Genomic DNA, 18,847 nt, shown 5'->3' on the forward strand with positions numbered 1-18,847 from the left:
ACTTTACTGGTGGCTCAGCGGTTAAGAATCCGCCTGCCAATGCAGGGGACACGGGTTCGAGCCCTGGTCCAGGAAGTTCCCACGTGCCTCGGAGCAACTAAGCCAGTGCACCACAACTACTGAGCCTGCACTCTAGAGCCCGCGAGCCACAACTAGGACCCGCGTGCCGCAACTACTGAGCCCACGTGCTGCAACTACTGAAGCCTGCACACCTAGAGCCCATGCTCCGAAACAGCAGAAGCCACCGCAATGAGAAGCCTGCACACTGTGAGGAAGAGTAGCCTCCACTCGCCGCAACTAGAGAAAGCCCGCAGGCAGCAACGAAGACCCACCACAGCCGAAAAAAAAAAAAGGAGAAAAGAGACTTTCTTTGACATGGCACTGAGATGGATCAGAATTTAAATATCATGTGAATTATCATCAACATCTTGGAACCAGCTGAAGTCACTGACGTTTTTATGTTTTCAAAAACATGTATAGGGCTTCCCTGGTGGCGCAGTGGTTGAGAATCTGCCTGCCAATGCAGGGGACACGGGTTCGAGTCCTGGTCTGGGAAGATCCCAAATGCCGCGGAGCAACTAGGCCCGCGAGCCACAATTACCGAGCCTGCGCATCTGGAGCCTGTGCTCTGCAACAAGAGAGGTCGCGATAGTGAGAGTGCAGCGCACCGCGATGAAGAGTGGCCCCCGCTTGCCACAACTAGAGAAAGCCCTCGCACAGAAACGAAGACCCAACACAGCCAAAAATAAATAAATGAAATTTAAAAACATGTATAGGATTTACTTTGAAATGCATTAAAATATAAAGTGTATAGATGGGTAGATATGTGATAAAGCAAATATAGCAAAATGTTGATTGTAGAATCTGGCTAGTGGTTCTATACAAGTTCACCATCCACTTCTTTCAACTTTTCTGTGTGTTTGACATTTTCATAATAAAATGCCAGCAAAAGATACGTACAGAGTCTTGACCGTACAGCCAAGCTATAATCTTGATATTTTGTCTTTGGAAATCGTTTTTTTTCCAACCTAAATATATGAAGGAATGCAGTGACTTAAAAAGAAAGTATCTTCTAATGCCCATTTCCTTGGTGACTGACTCTTCCACACTTTAAGAAGCTCTGTAGAAGTTGGGGTTTCTTGAGTCAAAGTTCAGAAGCCCAAGATTAATAACAGTCACAATCACAGTAGGACAAATGGGTGTTTAGTGTAGCAATCACCATTCTAGATGCTTCACATTTAATCCTCACAGAACTCTTTGGGATACAGAGTATTATTAGCCCCATTTTACAGATGAGGAAACAGAGGCATAGAGAGAGAATAAGTAACTCACCCAGAGTCACAGAGCTAGTAAGTGGTGGGTTAATAACACTGAGTACTTGATTCTGTCAGATAACTAACCCCAAACTAAGCTTAATGGGAGGTGGAGAGCGGTTATCAGTGGAATTCAGATTTGTTTGGGTTTTTTTTTTTTGCTAGTGCTTGTTTGTGCTCTGAGTTACATAAAGGATGTCCTCTTGTGATCAGAAGCAAGCTCATCTATGCCGGATATCACTGTTAAAAGGACAGTCTTAAAAATGTGTGGAATTATCATTGTGATCATTGTTAAATCCAGCTATCCACTCCTACCTCTGCTGACTTCTCCTGTGGACATTATGGTGTATTCCATTCATTCTAAATATGACTTTGAATACCTAGAGGACTGTATTTTTCTAACAAAATTGTTTTCTGCAAACCTTTTATAGGGAAAGCAGAGAATATGAAAGCCTATCTAAAGAGTGCAGAAGGCTATTTTGTCCTGAATAAAAGCACTACGATTGGAAGGCATGAAAATTCAGACCTTGTTTTAGAGGTAAGACCTCTTCCTAGCCAGTCCCCGACCCTCCCTACCCCTCACACCACCAAAAGTCCTTACTGTTCTGTGGACTCCAGTCTCTTGTAAAGCACAGCCTCTGGCTAACAGTCCCAGCCTTCCTCGGTGTGCCACCAATAACCAATCCCCGCATGTGCTGGGTCTCCCTGGCACATGTGGTGAGAATGAGCACAGTGCAAAGTGCGATGGGCCCTGTGTCCTTTGCTGACTGTGTGTGCAGTGTCCCACCCTGATGGCGCGGTTTGGAAGGTGGACGTAGAGCTGATGCTTGACCTTCACCTGCTCCGCGTCTGGCAGCCACGGCCACCTGAAGTGCCCAGCTTGAGCAATGACCTCTCGCCTTTTCCAGAGCTTCTGGAGACTATGGGCCCCTCAGAGCCCTCCCCCGCCCCCGAACCTCCAAGTAGTAAATCAGGGTAAGCCCCGGGCGTGGCCTCAGCACTCTCTCACTTCATTTCATTCCATTCTCTGAATTAGCTGTGGCTTGGTCCACAGTCCCAGCTCATTGACAGCCAAGGAAGTTGGAAGAAATTGTAAGTAAGGAATTATAAAAACAGTGGCTTTGAGCCTTTTAAAATTTTGAAAGGGATTAAAATATTGAAGCAGAAAGAGAAATGCAATGGAATCCCTTTAGGACTGTGAAAGGCAGACCTCTCTCAGACTTCACTCAACAGATTTTTTAAAACTTTATTTTGAAATAATTATAGATGCACAAATAGTAGAGAGAATGGCATGAAGCATGTGTGGAGTCCTGTGCCATTTTACCACGTGTGGATTTGGGTATGGCCATCAGGATATAGGAGTATTCCATCATCAGAGATGTCCCTTGTGATGCTCCTTTTATAGTCACAATTCCTCCTCCCAACATCGTCCCCACACTCCGAAAACCACTAATCTGTTCTCCGTCTCTATAATTTTCATCATTTATGTATGACCTTTGTGATTGATTTTTTTTTTTTTACTCAGTGTAATGCCCTTGACATCCATTTAGGTTATTAGCTTGTTCTTTTATTGCTGAGTAATAGTCCACGGTATGGACGTATCTCCTATGTTTAACTATTTACTTTTTGAAGGACATTTTGATTCCATTTGGGGTATTACAAATAAATGTACTATAAACATTTGTGTACAGGTTTTTGTGTGAACATAAGTTTTTATTTCTCTGTGATAAATGCTCAGGAGTATGATTGCATGGATTAACATATGTGTTTATATATATTCGGTTTGTAAAGAAACTGCCAGGCTTATCTAGCGTGGCTGTACCATCTTTCATTTCCACCAGCAATGTATGAGACACATCCTCACCAGCAATTAGCATAAACACTGTTTTTCATTTTAGCTGTTTTAGTAAGTGCGTAGTGGTATCTCATCATAGTCTTAACTTGCATTTCCCAAATCGATAGTGATGTTAAATGTCTTTTCATGTACGTGTTTGCCTTCTGCATATCCTCTTCAGTGAAATATCTCTTCATATCTTTTAAGTATCTCTAATCGAATTGTTTGTTTTTTTACCATTGAGTTTTGAGAATTCTTTATGTGTTTTAGATATGAGTCCCTTGTCAGATAGATGGTTTGCAAATATTTTCTTCCATCCGTAGCTTGTCTTTTCATTCTCTTAGCAGAATATTTCACAGAGCAAAAGCTTTAACTTTTGATGAAGTCCAGGTAGTTATTTTTTTCTTTTATAGATCATGCTTTTAGTGTCATGTCTAAGAACATGCCACCAGGTCCCTGACCCTGAGGATTTTCTCTTATGTTTTCTTCTAAATGTTTTATAGTTTTATGTTTAAATATATGAACCATTTTGGTTTCACTGCTGTTTATGATGTGAGATTTAGGTCAAAGTTCATTTTTCTTGCATGTGGATATTTAGTTGTTCAAGAGCCATTTGTTGAAAAGACTATCCTTTCTGCATTGAATTGCTTTTGCAAGTTTGTCAAAAATAATCTGGCCATACTTTCTATGGGGGCTACTTCTTAGTTCCCTATTATGTTTCATGGATCTATTTGTCATAATGGATCTACCATTATGAGATAGCCTTGATTACTGTCACTATGTAAGTCTTAAATCAGGTAGAGTGATTCCTCCCACTTTTCTTTAAAAATTTTTTTTAACCTATTCTAGTTCGTTTGCCTTTCCATTTACATTTTAGTGTAAGCCTGTATGTATATACAAAATACCATGCTGTAATTTTGATTGGAATTGTGTTTAATCGTATATATCAATGTGAGAATAATTGATATACTCCTACATTGTCTTCCAATTCATGAACATGGTATATTTCTCCATTTATTCAGTGTCTCTCATGAATGTTTTGTAGTTTTCAGCATGTGAGTCCTGTACATGTTTTGTTAGATTTACACTTAAGTATGTCTCTCTTTTTTTTTTTTTTTGAGTGATTGTAAATGGTATTATATGTTTAATTTTGGTGTCCACATGTTCACTGACAGTATATAGAAATACAGTTGATTTTTGTATGCTTCTTGGTATCTTGCAACCTTAACTGCACTTTCTTATATAAGGGCTTTTGTAGATTTCTTGGGATTTTATACGTAAACTATCATGTCATCTGCAAATAAGAACAATTTTATTTCTCCTTTCAGAAAAGGAGATCTGAATGCCTTGAATCTTCTTTTCCTTGCTTTATTTCCCTGGTTAAGACTTCCAGGACTCTGCTGAACAAGAGCAGTGTATAAATCCTTATATTCGCTTGTTCCTGACCTTAGGGGAAAGCAGTCAGTCTTTCACTGTTAAGTACAATGTTAGCTGTAGGGTATTTATACATGTTCTTACGAAGTGAGAAATTTACCCCTTTATTCCTAGTTTTCTGAGAATGTTTATTGTAAACGCAACAGATTTAAAGATAACTCCATGAACCTCCCCGTGAGATTCTCCTCCATGATATGGTCTCCCTTCAAGGACACAGAACATCTGTGCAGTGTGCAAAGTGGGAGGAAAAAGAAGAAGAAGAAGAACTGTAGTTTCTTCTTTATCCTAACAAGGCATAGATTTGGGGCAGTTTTATTTCATGTCTGGCTAAAGTAGAGACAGAGATCTCTGTATTGAACCTGACTATGATATTAGAAAACTGTAGTAATTTTTAAAAGCACAGGCTTTGGAGATAGACAGACCTGGGTTTGAATCTCATTAGGCTACTTTGTGGCTGAGTGACTTCAACCAAATTACTTAATCACTCTGAGCTCCTTTTCCCTGTCTGTAAACCTCTTAGCTCACAGGGTTATTCTGAGGATTAAGTGAGAAATGCACATAAAGAGCCTGGCATGTGGTGCTCAGTGAATGACACAATGATCATTATTATGGTCTCATAAAACAGAGACTGAGAAGAATGCTCAGAGGTGCACAGGGTTGAGATGAGGATCCACTGACATTAATAAGCCATTTGGAAAAGGGAACCAATGAGGACAGTCATTAATTAGACAGAAATTGAGTTGCATTCATTGTATAGAAATAATTGACTGCTTCCTGCTCCTCAGACTTCGCTTAAGAACTACGGCACTGGGCTTCCCTGGTGGCGCAGTGGTTGAGAGTCCGCCTGCCGATGCAGGGGATATGGGTTCGTGCCCCGGTCCGGGAATATCCCACATGCCACGTTGCGGCTGGGCCCGTGAGCCATGGCCACTGAGCCTGCGCGTCCAGAGCCTGAGATCCACAACGGTAGAGGCCACAACAGTGACAGGCCCGCGTACCGCAAAAAAAAAAAAAGAAAAAAATTCAGGGATTTATATTACTAAAAAGTCATCCTTGCAATTACCCAGAGGTTACATCTAGCAAATAAAAAATGATTGTTTGTTTTATTTGCCTGGATCAATCCTAAAGAATAAGCGGTCATGCTTCTAAAGATTTCTACCCATCAGCAAGGCTGACATGTTGTTTTGACTATTGGTATCTTAGTATTTCGATATCATTTACTCTTTCTGATAATGGAAGGTAGTTACATGCTTCTTGTTTTTAAAAATTGGGAGAAAGGAAAATATAAGGAAGAAAATAAAAGTCACTTGTAATCATTTGGCTCAGGGAAAAATCAATATTGATATTTGCAGGGTTTTACCCTCCAGACTTTTTTCTATATCCTGTAAGGAGTTTGGTTCCCTAAAGGCAATAAGAAGCCTGTTTATAGCCAGGCTAGTGAGAACTGTTTATAGTCAACAGTGATAACTGTTGCTATCACTCATTCATTGCACAGTATTTACCCAGAGCCTCAGCACCGAGCCAAGTCTAGGGGTACAGCGATGTCAGAACTGGACAAGGTCCCTGCCATCAGGAAGCTGCCAGGAGAGAGAGAAATAAGTCAAATGATCCCACAAAGTGTGGCTAATTCCATTCCAACATTGGGGCTGTAAAGGAAAGGAATATGGAAGACAAGGAGGACTTAACTAGACAAAAGGAGAAGGGAATGGCATGTGCAAAGGCCCTGGGGTGGAAGAGCATATTGTGAACCCAAGGGACTGAAGAAAACCAGGGCGTCCAGAAGTCAGAGTGGGAAGGAGGAGGGCTAAGGGACAAGTCGGCCTCCTTCATGTCACCATAAGGGTTTTGATCTTTATCTGAAAAGCAGTGGGAAGAAGGCTTGAAGGATTGTCAACAAGGGGGAGACCTGCCAGTGCACCTCCCGGCTGCTGTGTGCAGACGAGCCGTCAGGAGCTCTATTCACAATCTCCCCTCTCCCATTTCACACGGCTCAAAAGCCTCAGCCTTGCTCGTTTCACAGCTAAACCTTGCGAGTTATAATTTATATGATTTGATGTGCCTTGTAAACTGTATTTTTTAGAGTTCGATATGGCTGTTATTTAAACTCTGCTGAGAAAGGGACTCAGTTCTTCCAGAATGAAGAAACACCAAAGCCAGTGGTTGTTGGATTTTCCATATGTTTAAGAGTGGTTGTTCAACATGAACTCCTAGGCATTCTGACCCCGTGGGTTTGGGGTAAGGCCCAGGAATCTTCACATTTATATGCTCCCCATGTTCAGGTCGGGGGAATGGAGTCCCCTGGAGTTGGTTCCAGGACCACACTTTGAGAACCCCACCATCAGTGCTCCCTCCCTCTCCCTTCTTGATCAGCAGAACTCCTGCTTGTGTGTGTGTGTGTGTGTGTGTGTGTGTGTGTGTGTGTGTGTGTGTGTGTATTCTTTCAATAAATTTGTTTTGAGGAAAAGAGAAGCGAAGGTTAAACAATGAAGGACTGACTGACCCTACCCCCTCCCCAGGGACTCCCCCAGTCCCACCCTGGGGAGGTTCCAGGGTCCCTAGAAGACTGAGCTCTAAGACAGCCCAAGTCAGCACAGGCCTGCAGCTGGGAGGGTGGAGATGGAGGAGAAAAAGAAAGAACAGACATGACAGGGGGCTGAAATGCTGGTGTCCGCACCTCCACCCTTGGTGGTCAGTGTCCTGCCTGCCGGCTCCTTTCTCATGGGTGGAGCCACCTCTCCAGCCTGTGTCAACCCTTCTCGCGTGGGATATGAGGGTCGTGAAACCAGACTGATCTCACACACACACAGTCCAGATCCCAGCCAGCCAGATGACTCTCGTCCCTTTTCCTGGCCCCTGCCAGTTCTGGGCTGCCTCTCAGAAAAGAACCAGAGCCTACACCATAATCTTGTTTATTATTAGTAAACAAGGCTGCTGGGATTCTCCTATTATTTGCATCATTTCAAGGATGTGCAGGTATGTCTGCTCTGTCAAAGGACACACACAGCTGTAACTCGGATGGGCATGGCCAAATTGCCCACCAGAGGTTTCCGGATGTGGTGTCCTGCCAGCAGTGGACGCCCGTCTGCCACTCCCTCCCCAGCCTAGGGTGCTGACGCCCCATTGGATCTTCACTGATCTACGGGGTGAAGTATGGTACCTGTGTCATTTTAATTCACATTTCTCTTATTCTAAGCGAACACCTGCATTTTGAGACATAAGGTGACAGGTGGGCTCTCTGTGGGGAAATCCACGGAATGACACAGGCCTGGGAGGGTGCACTTGCTGGCTCCCCATCTGCATCGCGCTTGTCCTCCCGCCTGGGTCGTGCTCCCGTCCCCTCCCTCACCCCCACCTCACCCCTGGCTTCTCCCCAGGTGCTCCTCGCTCTGGGGTTTCACCTGTTTGGTCCTGCCAGTCCTCAGGGAATGTTTTGTCCCCTGTTTGGGAACTGGCGGCTGATTTCATTGGTCAGTTCCCACCACAGCAATTGATGGGCCTAGTTTCTCACCGGCAGATAGAGGGCTTCCAAGAGGAAAAAGTTCAGAGGAAAGGGCTAGATCGTGATCTCATTTTTCTCATTTTTTTTATTGTGGTAAAATATGCATAACATAAAATTTACCATCTTAACCACTTTTATTAAGTGTGCATTTCAGTGGCATTAAATATATTCACACTGTTGTACAGCCGTCACCCCCATCCATCTCCAGAACTCTTTGAATCTTGCAGAACTGAAACTGCACGCATGAAACAACAACTCCCCATGCCCCCCCATCCCAGCCCCCAGCAACCACCGTTCTGCTTTCTGTCTCTATGACCTTGACTACTCTGGGTATCTCATATAAGTAGAATCATAACAGTATTTGTCTTTTCATGACTGGCTTCTTTCACTGAGTATAATGTCCTTTCACTGAGTATAATGTCCATGTTCATCCATGCTGTAGCATGTGTCCAAATTTCCTTCCTTTTTTAAGGCTGAATAATATTCCATTCTGTGGATTCACCACATTTTGTTTATTCATTCATCTACCGATGGACACTTGGGTTGTTTCCACCTTTTGGCTGTTGCAAACAACCCTATGAACATGGGTGTATAAATATCTCTTCAAGCCCCTGCTTTCAGTTCTTTGGGATATATACCCAAAAGTAGACTTGCTGGATCATATGATAATTTTATTTTTAATTGTTTGAGGAACTGCCATGCTGTTTTCCATAGTGGCTGCACCAAGTTACATTCTCACAACAGGGCACAAGGTTTCCACTTTCCCTGTGTCCTCACCAACACTTGTTATTTCCCTTTTTTTTTTATAGTAGCCATTCTGATGGATGTGAGATGAAAGAAAGATCATAATCTTTTGAATAGCATACATAATACAAACAGCTACAGCATACATTTATGGACTACTTACTGTATCTCACATGGCTTTATACATCATCTATGTATGTTCTCTATATATATTTATAGAATTATATCCTCAAAACAAATTCTGTGCAGGTGAGAACTACTATTATCATTATTATCCTCATTTGATGACATGGACATGGGACTCAGAAAGGTTAAGGAACTGGCGCATATCACACAGCTAGTCGGGGGAGGTGGGGCTGAGTTTCAGACTGAGCTGACTCAAGCTTCTAAAAACAGAAGCTTCACTTTTTGAGTGTATTTAGCTTTGGGAACATCTAATATCTAAATTGGAAATTCTCAGTTAACTGAGATAACAAGATAATTGAGTAAGCTAGGGAAATTCCACCCTGTGGAATCCAGAATGGGGGTTGTCAGTGAAATGTGAGATCAATGTTCTCCTGATCCTCATTCATGCAACAGACTGAGGTGGCGCCATCTAGGGGGCGATTTGGGTAAAGAGAAAACGTTGACCTGGTGCTTTCCCAGGAAGAGTAGCATTGGGGCTGTTAAGTGGGGGCCCAGGAAGAACCACCACTCATCTCTCCAATCCAGCCAGAATAAGTTCTCTCCTTATAAGGACTGGTGGGATTCAATTAGTCCCACCTGTTTAACCCAGGATAGTCTCCCTCATTTTTTTATACTTTTTTTTTTAGTTTTGGCTGGGTTTGGTCTTCGTTGCTGAGCACAGGCTTTCTCTAGTTGCGGCGAGCAGGGGCTACTCTTTGTTGCGGTGCACGGGTTTCTCATTGCAGTGGCTTCTCTTGTTGCGGAGGACGGGCTGTAGGCGCGCAGACTCAGTAGTTGTGGCACGTGGGCTCAGTAGTTGTGGCTCGTGGGATCTGGAGCACAGGCTCGGTTGGTGTGGCACATGGGCTTCGTTGCTCCGCGGCATGTGGGATCTTCCCGGACCAGGGCTCGAACCCATGTCCCCTGCATTGGCAGGCGGATTCTTAACCACTGCGCCACCAGGGAAGTCCCTAGTCTCCCTCTTTTAAGAGCACTGATTAGTAACCTTGACATCGGCACAGTCCCTTTGGCCACGTCATGGAGCATAGTCCCAGGTTCTGGGGATCAGGGCATGGGCATCTTTGGGAGACCATTCTGCCCACCACATTAATACTACCACCTGACTGGACCGTTGCTTTGGGACTGGTCTGAGAGCTTTCTGGAAGAATCAGTAGGATCAATGCCACAGGCCATGGAGAAAGATGGCTGGATGAGCTGGAAGGTGATAATACCGTTACCAAGAGGGGAGGAAGCAGGACTGGTTGAGTGAGCACCTCAACATCCCAGAAGCAGCCAGGCAGTTTGGGGCCTGGAGATGAACCAGGGGTTGGAAATACACACCTGCGAATCGAGGGGGTGGCACAGTGGCCCCAGCCCATGGACAGAGTGCGGAGGAAACGGACATCTGAGGGGAGAGGTGCCCGGCATGGAGACCTGGAAGCAGTCAGAGAGGTGAGGGAGCCAGAGAGCTGTTGCCAGGCTGAGGGTATTCATCACAGAGACAGCTTGCTTTGTGCCAGGTACTGTTCTGGGCACTTTCGAGTGTATTAACTCATTTCATTCTTAGGAGGTTAGTGTTGTTTGCCCCACTTTACAGATGAGGGCGTTGAGGCACAGATAGGCTGAGTATCCTGCCTGAGGCCACAGAGGGAGGCTGGGGCACTGGGCACCTCGCTCGGGCAGTCTGATTTCAGGACCAGCCTCTCCTGAGGTCTTGCCGGTCCACAGGGCTCTCCCGGGGAGACCGGGGAGGAAGGATCCAGCTGACGGGGAAGCAGAGAAGCTTCTTCTTTCCCTACAATCCCAGACTCGTCGTCTCACCAGCACCTGGCCGTTTCCTCATATCCTTATTCTTTTGAAAACCTCATTTTTTTTTTTTTACTATTTCTGCACTACATCCCTTTCCTGAGGCAGTGGGGGGATGGGGCTGGGTGATGGGATAGCCTAGAACCAAAAGGTTAAAAGAAATAGATACAACACACACACACACACACACACACACACACACACACACACAAGTTAATTTCAAAAATGTTATCCCACTCCTTTGAACATTTCACCAAGCAGTACCTTTTTTCAATCCTACGAAGCCCAGCTTATCAAACTCATTTTTGCTGCTCAGGGAGCAACCGAAGACAAGCAAAGAACCATGCCCCAGGCTGCACAGCTGGAAGGTAGCAGAGGTGGGACTTGAACTCAAGGCTTTCTAACTCCAGAGCCCATCCTCTTGCTCATAATAGAGAACATTTCCCATTTGCCCTATGTTCTCTTCTAAGTGCTTTTGTATGTATTATATCATGTAGACGTCACCAGTAACTTACAAGACTGTCCTTTTGTCACCTTACAGATGAGGAAGCTGAGGTGTCACTTGCCCAAGGTCACCCTGCTAGGAAGTAGGAGAGCTGGGCTCGAGCCCAGTCTAATAACCACCACGTGGCCCTGCTTCCCCAACCCCTGAACCACCAGGCCACGTGCCTCTCTCTGACAACTGTGTCACATATCACAGGGAGGCCGAGAGCCCGGGGAGGCCCCCGAGGGCACTGGCAGTGGGTTGAGGACCCAGCGGGACAGGAACCTCTTGAAGCCATTTGACAATAAAGGAAAGGAAGGGGGAAGGGGTGGCGTTTCCAGGCCGAGGGGGTGGTGAGCACGTTCACAGGTTAGACGGAAGTTACACTGTCAAGGTGAGGATGCAGAAGAGGAGATGGTTGAGGAGAGGGACCAGACCAGGGTGGGATGAAGGCAGGACCACCCGGAGGCCCTTGGCAGCTAAGAGAAGCCTTGAAGTTCCCATGTAAGAGCTTCTCCATGCCTGGGAAGTCCAGGTCCTGGCAGGGAGCTGGAGGCACATTCACAGGGGTGTGGAGTGATGGAGGGGAGTTTCCTGAAGGGACTCCATAGGGAGTGGGCAGGGCTCAGAGAAACCACAAAGGATAGTGCAGGGCCCAGAGCTCGTATGAGTGAGGACTGTTCCCACCCCCAGAGCTGAGGGGTGAGGGTCAGGGGCATTTCCTGGGACCCGGAGACCCCGAGGGCCGGGTAGAGTCCTCTGAGGGAAGCTGTGTGGCCCCACAGAAAGGAGGCCAGGGGAGTAAGTACCCCAAGCTCTCTCCTCCCTGCTCTGATCTCTAACCCCCCCATTGGCCAAACCCAACCAGAAACCAGAGACAAGGAGCCCATCAGCCCATGGATGTAGCTGCACAGGTGGGCCTGCTGGGCAGAGGGCACCATGGAAAGGGGTGGAGGAGGGTCTGGAGAAGCAGATGGAGGATGCAGGCAGGTGCAGGAGGTGAAGACCTAGGAGGCTGTTGTCAAAGTAGAATGAAAAGCCTGAGAGCAGGGACCTGCTGGCTGGGGCGCCCAAAGGGCACTGGGCCAGCCTCAGGACAGAAGTGTGAGGGTGGCAGGAGGGTTTGGGGTCCAGTATGGACTTGAAGGAGCTGGTGAGCTCGAGCAGGGCCCAGGCTGGGTGAGCGTAGGGCATTACCCATAGGGAGGGAACAGGGAGCAAAGGCTACGTGACTCAAGGAGTGGACGAGACAGAGGATAAGGAAGGCTGGGAGTGGGAGGTTATGGTCTGAGATGGGGCTTCCCAATTCCAGGTGATGCAAGGTTGAAACCTAGCTCCAAAGGACGGTTCCAGGTACACGTCGAACCTCATCGACAACGTCAGCGAACCTCAGGGCAACGTCATAACTAAGTCAGCTTCCCGAGGAGGCTTCCTCAAAGCACAGGAGTCATCAGAGCACATGGTCATTGTTAAGAGATGTTTAAATGTCTCAATATTTTATGGACTCACTATATACTTTTTAAACATTTAAAATGCAGGAGCCTTTAAAAAATGCACTTGTTTTCTATATTAGGTCCTGCCTGTCTCCTCTCTCATTATTAAATCACTCTCTACTCTGAAAATCACAGGGTACAAATCAAAGGTACAAGTTTTGGAATTAGACTTGGGTTCAAACCCTGACATTGCCCTGTGCCAGCATCCTGATGTTGAGTGAGTCCCTTCATCTTAGCCATTTTTTAAATCGTGGTAAAATACATATAAAGTTTACCATCTTAACCACTTTTAAGTGTACAGATCAGTAGTTGTAAGTTATTCACATTGTTGTGCAACCAGCCTCAGAATTTTTCATCTTGCAAAACTGAAACTGTACCCATTAAACAACAACTCCCCGTTTCCCCCTTCCCCAGCCCCTGGCAACCCCTATTCTATTTTGTTTCTATGAGCTTGACTACTCTATGTACCTCAGATAAGTGGAATCATTCAAAATTTGCCTTTTTGTGACACTTACTTCACATCATGTCCTCACGGTTCATCCATGTTGTAGCATGGGTCAGAATTTCCTTCCTCCTACACTGAATAATATTCCACTGTATGGATGGACCTCATTTTGCTTATCCAGTCATCGGTCAGTGGGCACTTGGGTGGCTTCCACCTTTTGGCAATTGTGAATAATGCTACTATAAACATGAGTGTACAAATATCTCTTTAAGTTCCTGCTTTCAATTCTTTGGGGTATATACCCGGAAGTGGACTTGCTGGATCATATGATAATTTTATTCTAAATTGTTTGAGAAGCCGCTCTACTGTTTTTCATATCAGCTGCACCATTTTACATTCTCAGCAGTGCATTAGTGTTCCCCTACTCTACATCCTTGCCAACACTTGTTATTTTCTGTTGCTGTTTGTTTGTTTTTGATAGTAGCCATCCTAATGGGTATGAGGTGGTATCTCACTGTGGTTTTGATTTGCATTTCCCTAATGACTAGTAATGTTGAGCATCTTTTTATATGCTTGTTGGACATTTGTATATCTTCTTTGGAGAAATGTCTATTCCAGTTCTTTGCCCATATTTGATCAGGTTATTTGGGGTTTTTGTTGTTGTTGTTGTTGTTGAGTTATAGTTATCTATATATTCTTCATACTAACCCTTTTTCGGATTTGTGATTTGCAACTATTTTCTCCCATTCTCTAGATGGCCTTTCACCCTGTTTATTGTGTCCTTTGTTTCACAGAAGTTTTAAATTTTGACATAGTTGAATTTATCTATTTTTACTTTTGCTGCCTATGCTTTTGGTATCATATCCAAAAAAGCATTGCCAAATCCAGTGTCATAAAGCTTTCCTCCTGTGTTTTCCTCTAAAAGTTTTATAGTTTTAGACTACGTTTAAGTCTTTGATCCACTTTGAGTTAATTTTTATACATGGTGTAAGGTAAGAGTTCAACTTAATTCTTTTGCAGTCTTTCCCAGCATCATTTGTTGAAAATACTGTTCTTTCCCCATTGAATAATCTTGGCACCCTTGTCAAAAATCATTGGACCATATATGCAAAGTTTTATTTCTGTGCTCTCTATTCTATTCTATTGGCCTATGTGCCTGACCTTATGTCAGTATCACACTGTTTTGATTGCTGTACCTTTGTATGCAGTAAGTTTTGAAATCAGGAAGTGTGAGACCTCCAGCTTTGCTTTTCTTTTTCAAGATTATTTTGGCTATTTGGGGTCCACTGAGATTCCATATGAATTTTAGGATGGATCTTTCTATTTCTGCCAAAACTGCTGTTGGGATTTTGAATCTGTAGATCCTGCTGTGTAGTAATGACATCTTAACAATATTAAGTCTTCCAACCCATGAGTACAGGGTGTCTTTCCATTTATTTGTGTTTTTAATTTCTTTCAGCAGCACTTTGTAGTTTTCAGTGTACACATCTTTTACCACCCTGGTTAAATTTATCCCAAAGTATGTTATTCTTTTTGATGCTATCATAAATGAAATTATTTTCTTAACTTCCTTTTCAGATTGTTCATTGAGAGCATATAGAAACACAACTGATGTTTGTTGTTGATTTTGTATCCTACGATTTTGCTTCTGAATGTTGTTTATTAGTTCTAAGAGGGTTGTGGTTTTTCATGGACTCTTTAGGATTTTGTACATGTAAGATCATGTTGCCTGTGAACAGAGATAATTTTACTTCTTCCTTTCGAATTTGGATGCCTTTATTTCTTTTTCTTGCCTAATTGCTCTGGCTAGGACTTCCAATACTTTGTTGAATAGAAGTGACAAAAGCAGGTATCCTTATCTTCTTCTTGATCTTAGACGAAAAGCTTTCAGTCTTTCACCTTTGAGTATGATGCTACCTGTGGGCTTTTCATGTTTGACCTTTATTATGTTGAGGTAATCTCCCTCTATTCCCTGTTTGTTGAGTGCTTTTATCATGAAAGAGTGTTGCATATTGTCAAATACTTTTTGTACATCAATCGAGATGATCATTTTTTTCCTTCTTTCTGTTAATATGATGTATTACGTGGATTAATTTTCATATGTTTGGGGCAGCCCTGGTGGCGCAGTGGTTGAGAGTCCGCCTGCCGATGCAGGGGACACGGGTTCGTGCCCCGGTCTGGGAGGATCCCACATGCCGCGGAGCGGCTTGACCCATGAGCCATGGCCATTGAGCCTGCGTGTCCGGAGCCTGTGCTCCGCAACGGGAGAGGCCACAACAGTGAGAGGCCCACATACCGCAAAAAAAAAAAAAAAAAAAAAATTTTCATATGTTGAACCATCAAATCTGCATTCCAAGAATAAATCCCACTTGGTCATAGTGTATGATCCTTTTAATGTGCTGTTGAATTCAGTTTCCTCCTATTTTGTTGAGGATTGTGGTATCAGTGTTCATAAGAGATATTGGTCTGTAGTTTTCTTGTAGTGTCTTTGTCTGGGTTTGGTATCAAGGTAATGGTGTCCTCTCACTTCACCTTTTGAGTCTCAGCTTCTTTACCTCTAAGATGGATATAATAATAGAGTCCCTGTTTAGGGCTGTCATGCAGATTAAATGATAAAAATGCACACAAAATGCTTCAGCAGGGCCCAGTTCACAGGAAGCCCACAAAATATGTTAGAGGATGATAAGGATAATAATAATAATAATAATAAATAAATAACAGTTCATCTCATAGTTGGACAGCTCAGTAGGCTGGGGCTTACAGAGTCAGTCTGTATTAGCAGCAGGGCGTCTGTCCAGTAGTAGCATTTAGCAATTTTCCAAGTAAAGGGAGCGAGTGATATTATAGGGCCGAACTAGGAAGCTGTCTCCTGGCCTAACATGTGGTAGAGGCTCACCCAATTTTGTGGAGTCATTTAAAACTTCCTGCTTGCTTTGATTTCTTAATAATGGCTTGACAGTTTTTGAGGAACTGAAAGCAGTGAAGCCTGGGAAGAGACAAACAAAATGTAACACACAGAATTTCTCTCATTCATGGGTTATCAAAGGTTCAAAGGACACAAAGATCAATGGCAATGGTGATGAAGATGATGTGGGTGACATTTTCCAAAGAACTAATGTGTTTTCATTTTTTTAATACTTTATTTTTTTGAACAGTTTTAGGTTTACAGGAAATTGAGCAGAGAATACAGAGAGTTCCCATATATCCACCCCTCCAATACACACAGTTTCCCCTATTATTAACATCATGCATTAGTGCGATACATTTGTTACAACTGATGAACCAATATTGATATGCTATTATTAACTAAGTCCACAGTTTACATTAGGGTTCACTCTTTGCGTTGTACGTTCTTTCGTTTTGACAAATGTATAGTGACAAGTATCCACCATTACAGTATCATAAAAAATATTTTCACTGCCCTGAAATCCCCTGTGCCCCTCCTCTTCATCCTGAGCCCCAGAGCCCCTGTGCCCCTGGCGAGCACTGATATTTTACTCTCCTTAGAGTTTTACCATTTCCAGAATTTCATACAGTTGGAATCATACAGTATGTAACCTTTTCAGACTAGGTTCTTTCACTAAGCAATATGCATTTAAGATTCCTCCATGTCTTTTTTGTTATTTGATAACTCATTTAGTTTTATCACTAATATTTCATTGTATGGATGTACCACAATTTGTTTATCCATTTACCTTTTAAAGGACATCTTGGTTGCTTCCAGCTTTTGGCAGTTATGAAGAAAGATGCTGTAAGCATGTATCCAAAATACATGAGTCTTCATGGATATAGAGAACCGACTGTGGTTGCCAAGCGGGAGGGGGTTGAGGGAGAGATGGAGTGGGAGGTTGAGGTTAGCAGATGTAAGCTGTTACATCCAGGATGGAGAAACAACAAGGTCCTACTGTATAGCACAGGGAACTATATTCAATATCCTGTGATAAAGCATAATGGAAAAGAATATTTTTAAAAGAATGTATATATATGTATAACTGAATCACTTTGCTGTACAGCAGAAATTAATACAACATTGTAAATCAACTACATTTCAATACAATAAATAAATAAACAAGATAAATGAGTCTTAAAAGTCAACAATAAGAAACCAAACAACCCAACTTAAAAATGGGCAAAAGAGCTCAACAGACACCTCACCAAAGAAAATCTACAGATGTCAAATAAGCATATGAAAAGATGTTAAACATCATATATCATTAAGGAATTTCAAATAAACATGAAATATCTCTTCATTTATTTAGACTACTTTGATTTCTTTCATCAACATTTTGTAGTTTTCTTCATATACCTCTTCATATAGCTAAGTATTTTGTTAGATTTATTCCTAAGTACTTCATTTTTTTTTTTTTTGGTGCTAATGTAAATGGTGTTGTGTTTTTAATTTCAAATTCCACTTGTTCATTGTTGGTATATAGGAAAGCAATTGACTTTTGTATATTAATCATGTATCCTGCAACCTGGCTATAATGGCTCATTAGTTCCAGGAGGGCTTTCTGTCAGTTCTTTGGGATTTTCTGCATAGACAATCATGCCATCTGCAAAATGGGCAAAAGATCTGAATACCTCACCAAAGAAGATTTCTTTTTCCTTCCCAATCTATCTTTTATTCTCTTTTCTTGCCTTGTTGCATTAGCTAGGACATACAGTATAATGTTGAAGATGAGTGGTGAAAGGGGACATCTTCACCTTATTCCTGATCTTAATTGGAAAGTTTCTAGTTTCTCACCATTAAATATGACGTTAGCTTTAGGGTTTTTATAGATGTACTTTATCAGGTTGAGGAAGTTCCCCTCCATCCCTAATTTGCCAAGAGTTGTTGTGGTGGTTTGGTGGTTTGTTAGTTTATCATGGATGGGTGTGTAATTTTGTCAAATGCTCTTTTTGCATCTGCTGTTATGATAATGCGATTTCTTTTCTCTGCGCTGTTGATGTGATGGATTACATTAATTGATTTCCAAATGTTGAACCAGCCTTGCATACCTGGAATAAATCCCACTTGACTGTGGTGTAGAACTCTTTTTATACATCACTGGATTCAATTTGCTAATATTTTGTTGAGGATTTTGCATCTATGTTCATGAGAGGTATTGGTCTGAAATTTTCCTGTTTTGGAATATCTTTATCTGGTTTTGCTATTAGAATAAGTTTGGCCTCACAGAATGAGCTGAGAAGTGTTCTCTCTTCTTCTATTTTCTGGAAGAGATTATTGAGAACTGGTATCATTCTTTCCTTAATGTTTGTTAGAATTGACCAGTGAACCCATCCAGGCCTGGTGCTTTCCATTTTGGAAGGTTATTCATTATTAATTCAAATTCTTTACTAGATACGAGTCTATTCAGAGTATTTATTTCTCCTTGTGTGAGTTTCAGTAGCTTGTGTCTTTCAAGGAAATGGTCCACTTCATTAAGTTATAAAATCTGTGGGCATAGAATTATTCATAATATTCCTTTATTATCCCTTCAGTGTCCATGAGATCAGTAGTGATGCCATTGCTTTCATTTCTGATTTTAGTAATTTGTATCTTCTCTCTTTTTTTCTTGGTTATCCTGCTAGAGGCTTGTCAATTTTATTGATCTTTACAAAAAAAAAAAAAAAAACAGCTCTTTATTTTG

At 42.7% G+C, this 18,847-nt stretch overlaps 1 protein-coding gene across 1 annotated transcript in view; it reads left to right on the plus strand.

Moving 5' to 3' along the window:
* Positions 1–1,758: 1,758 nt before the first annotated feature.
* Positions 1,759–18,847, plus strand: part of LOC307048510 (forkhead-associated domain-containing protein 1-like) — a gene marked incomplete at both ends in the record, with an annotated part of 154,093 nt that continues 137,004 nt past the window's right edge. The window contains 1 exon segment of the mRNA XM_079697600.1: positions 1,759–1,851. Coding sequence (XP_079553726.1) covers positions 1,759–1,851 — 93 coding nt within the window.

The sequence above is a fragment of the Hyperoodon ampullatus genome (assembly GCF_949752795.1).
Source record: "Hyperoodon ampullatus genome assembly, chromosome: 2".
In the NCBI taxonomy this organism is placed as follows: Eukaryota; Metazoa; Chordata; class Mammalia; order Artiodactyla; family Ziphiidae; genus Hyperoodon; species Hyperoodon ampullatus.